This window comes from Nicotiana tomentosiformis, chromosome 11 (genome assembly GCF_000390325.3).
Source record: "Nicotiana tomentosiformis chromosome 11, ASM39032v3, whole genome shotgun sequence".
In the NCBI taxonomy this organism is placed as follows: Eukaryota; Viridiplantae; Streptophyta; class Magnoliopsida; order Solanales; family Solanaceae; genus Nicotiana; species Nicotiana tomentosiformis.
In genome coordinates, this window is record NC_090822.1 from 26,368,312 (window position 1) to 26,375,964 (window position 7,653).

Here is a 7,653-nt window from a genome sequence, read left to right on the forward strand (position 1 = left end):
GTGTAGTATGCGTACAACCGACTCCATATACTCAATAAGTAACAAACCTAACCTTAGGTTGAAAGTAGTGACTAGGTAGGACAAAGGTCAAAGTCCAACACCAATATCCAACAACAACTCATAACAATACAATAAAATGGCACATGAAATAACTCAGAGATATAATGCTCAGCTAGTTCACAGTTACGAAAAATAGTCATGCTTTTCAAGTATAACAGTAAAACCTAGTTCCTTCACCGAAATCACCAAAATATGAGTAAGTCCGAAAAACTGTGATTTTTTCCAAAACCTTTCAACAATAAATAAGATGTTTCATTATCAGATAGCATAAAGAAAGTACATCTTTATGCCTACATGTCAATATGCATATAAAGTCATGAATGTCACAAAACCGTGTAACATGAGGGAATGCATCTCTATGCATGTGTGTCAAGTATACATGTCAATGCAATGCACCACACTGATGAACTCATGTACCCACGCTCTCAGAGTACTCAATATCAATGTCTCGCACTCCCACTCATCACGCTCAATCACTCAACACACTCAATCACTTAGCACTATACATGGAAGATCCAGCTGAAACTCTAATAAATCCTGTTGCGGCATGCAACCCGATCCCATCATGAATCGATAGCAACTGCGCTCACTGTGGGTGTGCAGACTCCGGAGGGGCAGATCCACCCCAAGTGCTATAATAAGCCAATCATGGCATGAATCAATATAGCCGGCTGCGACGTGCAGCCCGATCCCATCATAGATAATACCTAATGCGGTGTGCAACCTCATCCCATCAATATCACTCACAATCCAACCCTCAGGCCCCAACTCAGTCATCAATCTCTCCAGTCTCTCGGGGTCACAATGTCATGAAAATCAGCCCAAAAATGATGATATGATGTATCAATAAATTACAACACAGACTGAGATATGATATGCAAATGAATGAGTATGATTGAGTATGACTGAGTATGTAACTGCAATTTAATCAAATAACTCAACATCAGATATGGCCATAGTGGGTCCCAACTGAATAAGCATATAGCCTGAACATGGTTTCTAACATGGATTACATCTCAATTACTCTAGCACGTAGAGATTTCATGGATGAAAACAAGATTAGGTAACTTCGCAGTATCACATAATCAATCGAGTCATAATTCACGCGGTGCACACCCACACGCCCGTCACCTAGCATGTGCGTTACCTCAGTACCAACACATAACATGTATATTCAGGGATTTATACCCACGCCACCAAGTTTAGAAGTGTTTCTTACTTCGAACAAGCTGGATCCAATACCTAGGAAGCCAAACAATACTTTGGAAATACTATCCTGCGCGTACCGACCTCCGAATGACTCAAAACTAGCCAAAAGTAACTCAAATACATCAAACCATGCCTAAGAAAACAATTCCAAATGATAAAAGTTGAAATCTTAAATCAAAAGCCCAAAGTCAACCAAAAAGTCAAACCCGGGCCCGTACCTCGAAACCCGATGAAACTCACAAAAACCGACAAACTATTCAATTACGAGTCCAACCATACTAGTTTTACTCAAATCTGACTCCGAATCAATGTTCAAAACTCAAAAATTCACTCTATGAAACTTTAAACTAAAGCCCCAAATTTCTCTTTTGAATTCATCCACCAAATGCCAAAAACGAGAATAGATTCATGAAATATAATCAAAGCCAAGTTAAGAATGCTTACATCATTTCGTGTGGTGAAATTTCTTTTCAAAGTCGCCCAAAATCGAGCTCCAAGTCTCAAAAATAAGAATAAAACGACCAACCCTCGAAAATATAGCTTCTGCCCAACATTGTTTGCAAATGCAAACAAGTAGTCGCACTTGCGACCTCCGCTTATGCGGTAAATGCCTCGCACCTACGAGAAATCGCTGAAGACAAGCCCATAGCACCTGCGGAATTTCCTTCGCTTCTGCGCACACGCAGGTGCGACAACCACGCACGCTTTTGCGCCACATGCCGCTTCTGCGACTCACAATTCCTCTTCTGCGGATGCGCAAATACGCCCATCCTTCCGCTTCTACGGCTCCCCACATCCAGCTTGATTTCTCTTCTGCGACCAAAGGGCCGTATATGCGATCAGCCCTCCGCAGATGCGGTCGCACCAGAACAGACCTACCCTCAGCCTTAACCAAGAATGATCCAAACGATCCAAACCCCGTCCGAAACTCATCCGAGCCACTCGGGACCTCGTCTGAATATACCAACAAGTCCCATAATATAACACGGACCTACTCGAGGCCTCAAATCACACATAACAATATTTAAACGACGAATCTCACCTCAATTTAAACTTAAATAAACTTTTGAACTTTCAACTTCCAAAACTCGCTCCGAAATATATCAAATCAACCCGGAATGAACTCAAATTTTGCACACAAGTCCCAAATGATATAACGAAATTATTTAAATTCCCATAAACACAATCCGAACCCGATTTCATCAAAGTCAACTCCCGGTCAAACTTATGAATTTTCCAAACTTTTAAATTTCTGACTTTCGCCAATTAGCGTCGAAAACTTCTAGAAATATCCAAATGCAAAACTGGGCATACGCCCAAGTCGAAAATCACCATCAGGACCTAACAGACGAGGTCAAATACTAAAAAGTCAAACTTGGTCAACTCTTCCAACTTAAAGCTTAATTAATGAAACTCATTCTTCCAAACAAATTCTGAAACGCTTGAAATCCAAAACCGACGATTCACACAAGTCATAATACATCTTACGTTACTGCTCAAGACTTTAAATAACTAAACGGAATGCAAATGCTCAAAGCGACCTGCTGAGTCATTACGATAGACATTCAAGGGAAAATGTTATAAATAGAGTTATATTCTAGGTGAATGTCTATCTTTTATAGAGTTTGTTACTTTGTGGCTAAGTTATATTTCCCCTATAAATAGAGGAGCTTTATCACACTGTAATTCATCTGAAATTCAATAAGAATTACCTCTCTCTTTTCCTTGTAATATTATTCTTTTCCTTATTGTTTTATTTCAGAGGAAAAGTAATTTCAAATAATGAATAAAATATTGAATGTCAAACAACAACAAATCTAAAACTAAGAGAAAGTCAAAATATTATTATTTTTATAGTGCGTATAGGTTTGCGGATTCAAAGATAGATAGATAGATTGGATGGTATTCTTTAAAGTTGTTACTTGCTAGATCTTCTCGAGAATATAATTTATGCAAACCCCTGCAAATTTCAAATATGCAACCATAAAACATTACGTGTTAAGTTTAAATTTAATCTCTTTACTCATCAAAATAAAATATGTTGTCGCCACAAATTTAACAAAGAAATCATCCATAAAACCACAAAAAGAAGCCAAAAAAAAAAAATTGGGTCTCAAATATAGTAGATTTCTAACTCATTCTTTCTAACTTATCAACACAGAATTGTATAGCAATTTACTTTGTGGAACCTGCACTTGATTATCTTCATGAGTTTTTCCAAACGCTTCGATGTAGCATAAATATCAGAAAATAAAATGATAAATAATTGTGATTTCAATCGCTTTTTGGAGAGTTACTCCTTGATTGTTGTTCATTCTCAAGGGCGAACAAAATTTATAGTTGAGTTTTAATATTATTAGATGTCCGCCGAAGGAGTAAATAATATGTTTACCCTAAAATTGAGTAACAATTAAACTTATATTGTGATTTTAAGGATATGTGATTTAAACCAGTACCAATTGATAAACAACGAATTAAATAGATAAATTGAATAATAAAATAAATCAAACCGGTCTGCAAACAATGCCTCGACCTCGATTCGAGATAGTCTCGAGATTAATTAATAAGAACAGTAGAGGATGGAACAAACAACGATGAACAGTAAGTAAAACAAAGAAAGCATCGTATGTGTATATTCTTATCAGTGAATAATGATTGTGCCCCCTACAAGTGAATGTGATCCCTCTTTATATAATAGAGGAATCCTAAATAAGGTACAACTCTAATAACGGAAGTAGATCGCATGATTGACACTAATAACCGCTTTGATTTGATCTGTTCCGGAATTTTCGCCGTGATCTTCGATCGGGTACTGATATCTCGCCATTCCGTTATTACGCCTTACTTAAAGTCAGTCATGTTTGATCTCGATTGTTGCTGGCCTCAATCTCAATGAACACTTCGATCTCCAGGCTTGATGTTCTATCTTCGAGTTTGAGCCCGATCTATTATGAGGTTACCCTCGAGGCAACTCCCCTGCCAACGAAATCGGGTATGCCCGATTTCGACCGTATACATAATAATCGAATAACTTGAATGCAAAGTTTTTCTAATTTTCTTACCAAGAAAATAAAAAAGTTTTCCGGATTTTAGGCAAGATTTTAGTTGACTTTTTAAGTTTTGAATATTATTGAAATAATAAAATAATTATTTTGTTTAGTGTAAAATATATTTTTAATACTTTCGTACTTTTAATATAATATAGATAGTTATAGATAAATAGATATTGAATAGGGTGTATACAACTAATACAAGAAATTAATAAAAATACTACCAAATAGAAAATTAGTAATAGTACATGAGTATTATTTTTCCTAATACATCCTTCTTCGCCCAAAACACCCAAAAACATTATTAAACCTCTGGGGAAATCCAAAAGAATTATTGTCGCGCCTAAAAGAGAAATTCCAAACATGCTTCAAATTCAATATTGATTAACGACTAGTTTTGATCACTAAGAGAAAACAACTACTACACCATGAGAGCAAATCTTAGAGCATCACTGAAGCTTGCAACTTCTTCTTCACCTAATAATCATTCACTATGTACTGTTCGATCTTTGTCTACAGCAAAAATATCAACCCATTTGAAAGAGAGGACCTTTTTCGAATCCTCAAACAAAGACCAAATGATTAAGCGGTTATGTAAAGAAAACAAATTCAACGAAGCCCTTCAAATTCTTTGCGAGCAAAGGCGTTTAAAAGAAGCCATTCAATTGCTCGAACGTCACGAAACCCGTCCTTCAGCTACAGCTTTTTCGACCCTTTTGCGGATATGTACAGAAAATCGGGCTCTTGATGAGGGAAAGAGAGTTCATAGGAGTATGAAATGTTCAGGTTTTAGACCTGGGGTTGTAATATCCAATCGGATTCTTGACTTTTATTGCAAATGTGATAAACCCTTTGATGCACACGACCTGTTTGTTGAAATGTCTGACAGGGATTTGTGTTCTTGGAATATTATGGTCTCTGGGTTTGCTAAATTGGGTTTGATTGATGAAGCTAGGAAGTTGTTCGATGAAATGCCTGAGAAGGATAACTTTTCTTGGACCGCGATGATCTCGGGTTATGCGAGGCATAATAAGCCTGAATGTGCATTGGAATTGTATAGAGTGATGCAGAGGGATGAGAATTTTAAGTGTAATAAGTTTACAATCTCGAGTGCTCTTGCTGCTTCTGCTTCTATTCAGTCTTTACGTTTGGGAAAGGAAATTCATGGTCATATTGTGAGAACTGGGTTGGATTCTGATGCGGTTGTTTGGAGTGCTTTGAGTGACATGTATGGAAAATGTGGGAGTGTAGATGAAGCAAGGCATGTTTTTGATAGGACTAAAGATAAGGATGTTGTGTCGTGGACAGCTATGATCGATAGGTACTTTGGAGATGGGAGGTGGGAGGAAGGTTATTTGCTGTTTTCACATTTGATGAAGTCGGGGATTAGGCCTAATGATTTTACTTTTGCTGGAGTTTTGAATGCATGTGCGAACCAAACGACAGAGCACTTGGGAAAACAAGTACATGGGTACATGATGCGTATTGGCTTTGATCCTTGTTCGTTTGCAGCAAGTACCTTAGTTCATATGTACGCCAAATGTGGGAGTGTAGATAGTGCATATAAGGTATTTAAGCGGCTCCCCAGGCCCGATGTAGTTTCTTGGACCTCATTGATTAATGGTTACGCTCAGAATGGCCAACCTAATGAAGCTCTTCGGTTGTTTGACTTGTTGCTTAAATCTGATACTCAGCCTGATCATATTACTTTTGTTGGCGTTCTTTCTGCTTGCACTCATGCAGGTTTAGTTGATGAAGGGCTTGAATATTTTTACTCAATAAAGAACAAGCATCGTCTAACCCATACTTCAGACCACTATGCTTGTGTGGTTGATCTCCTGAGCCGATTTGGCAGATTTAAGGAGGCTGAAGAGATTATTAGTCAGATGCCAATGAAGCCTGATAAGTTTTTGTGGGCTTCCTTGCTTGGAGGATGCAGAGTTCATGGAAACGTTGAACTAGCAAAGAAAGCTGCTGAAGCACTATTTGAAATTGAGCCCGAGAATGCAGCTACTTATGTTACCATTGCAAACATATATGCCACTGCTGGAAAATGGACTGAAGTGGCAAAAATCAGACAAGTCATGGAAGAGAAAGGTGTGGTGAAGAAGCCAGGTTTAAGTTGGATCAATTTACAGAGAAAAGTTTATGTTTTCTTGGTTGGTGATAAATCACATCCTAGGTCAAATGAAATATATGACTTCTTAGGGGAGCTTTGGAGGAGAATGAAAGTAGAGGGATATGTCCCTGACATAGACAATGTGCTGCATGATGTGGAAGAGGAGCAGAAAGAGCAAAATCTCTCCTATCACAGTGAAAAGCTAGCAGTTGCCTTTGGAATTATTGCTACTCTGCCTGGAACACAGATAAAGGTTTTTAAGAATCTACGGACTTGCGTTGACTGTCACACTGCGATCAAATATATCTCTAAAATTGAAAAGAGAAGAATTATTGTGCGGGATTCCAGTCGGTTTCACTGTTTTGAGGGCGGGAGTTGTTCGTGCAAGGACTATTGGTGATTTTCCCCTTTGTTTTTGGAAGGAAACTACAGAAAGCAAAATTATCATGTCTTGATATTGAATTGCAATGGTTTTGCAATAAATTGTGTAATTCTAAAGAGGTATTCTACTTCATTCTGCATCTTGTCATTATTTTGCCATTGACTTTTGGCTACTTGGTCGGTGACGAATGGTAATAAACAGCGTGATTCAAACATACTAATATTGTTAACTTCCATTATAGAGGAGAGAACTTAGTGAAGTTAGCAGCTTGCAGATGAAGAGGTTTTCGATAAGACCCTGTATACAGACACTTTGATAGAGACTGTGTACAATATTTTTGGAATTAGTTCGTATCATATCAACATTTTTTTTATTTTGAAAAGAATTCATGTTATATCAACTTTTTTTCTTTTGATGAAATAAAGTTGTATTTCATTAACAAGAAGCATCCAGGGGATGCATAGGTTACAAAAAGAAGGGAAATATCAGCCCAATGACAAAAAAACTATTGTAAGACTAAGGCATAAATTCCAAATAAGAGTCAGGGTTATATACAGGTGTAAAATTAACCCAACTAAAAAGATTAACTAAACATTTGGCCTTGAGTGCATGGTTGGCAATTGAAATGCCATCAAAACATCTTTGATTCCTTTCTATCCATATGCACCACAAAATACAAGCAGGAATCATAGACCATATCCTTTTGATGGACTTTCCAACTCTCCAGGCATTCCAACTCAAGAAAGCCTCCCTGACATTGCATGGCATAGTCCAGTGCAGTCCAAAAAGTGACAAAAACATGTTCCATATACTTGTTGCAACTGGGCAATGAA

At 37.6% G+C, this 7,653-nt stretch overlaps 1 protein-coding gene across 1 annotated transcript; it reads left to right on the plus strand.

The window, feature by feature from the left end:
• The first annotated feature begins 4,594 nt into the window (after positions 1–4,594).
• On the plus strand, positions 4,595–7,036 carry LOC104092162 (pentatricopeptide repeat-containing protein At4g37170). The gene has a single exon (XM_009597690.3). The coding sequence runs from the start codon at positions 4,748–4,750 to the stop codon at positions 6,836–6,838; it is 2,091 nt and encodes a 696-aa protein (XP_009595985.1). The 5' UTR covers positions 4,595–4,747; the 3' UTR covers positions 6,839–7,036.
• The last annotated feature ends 617 nt before the right edge of the window (positions 7,037–7,653 follow it).

What these genes read in the sequence shown, in the direction of transcription:
- LOC104092162 (XM_009597690.3), top strand. Translation starts at nt 4,748, where the DNA reads ATGAGAGCAAATCTTAGAGCATCACTGAAGCTTGCAACTTCTTCTTCA.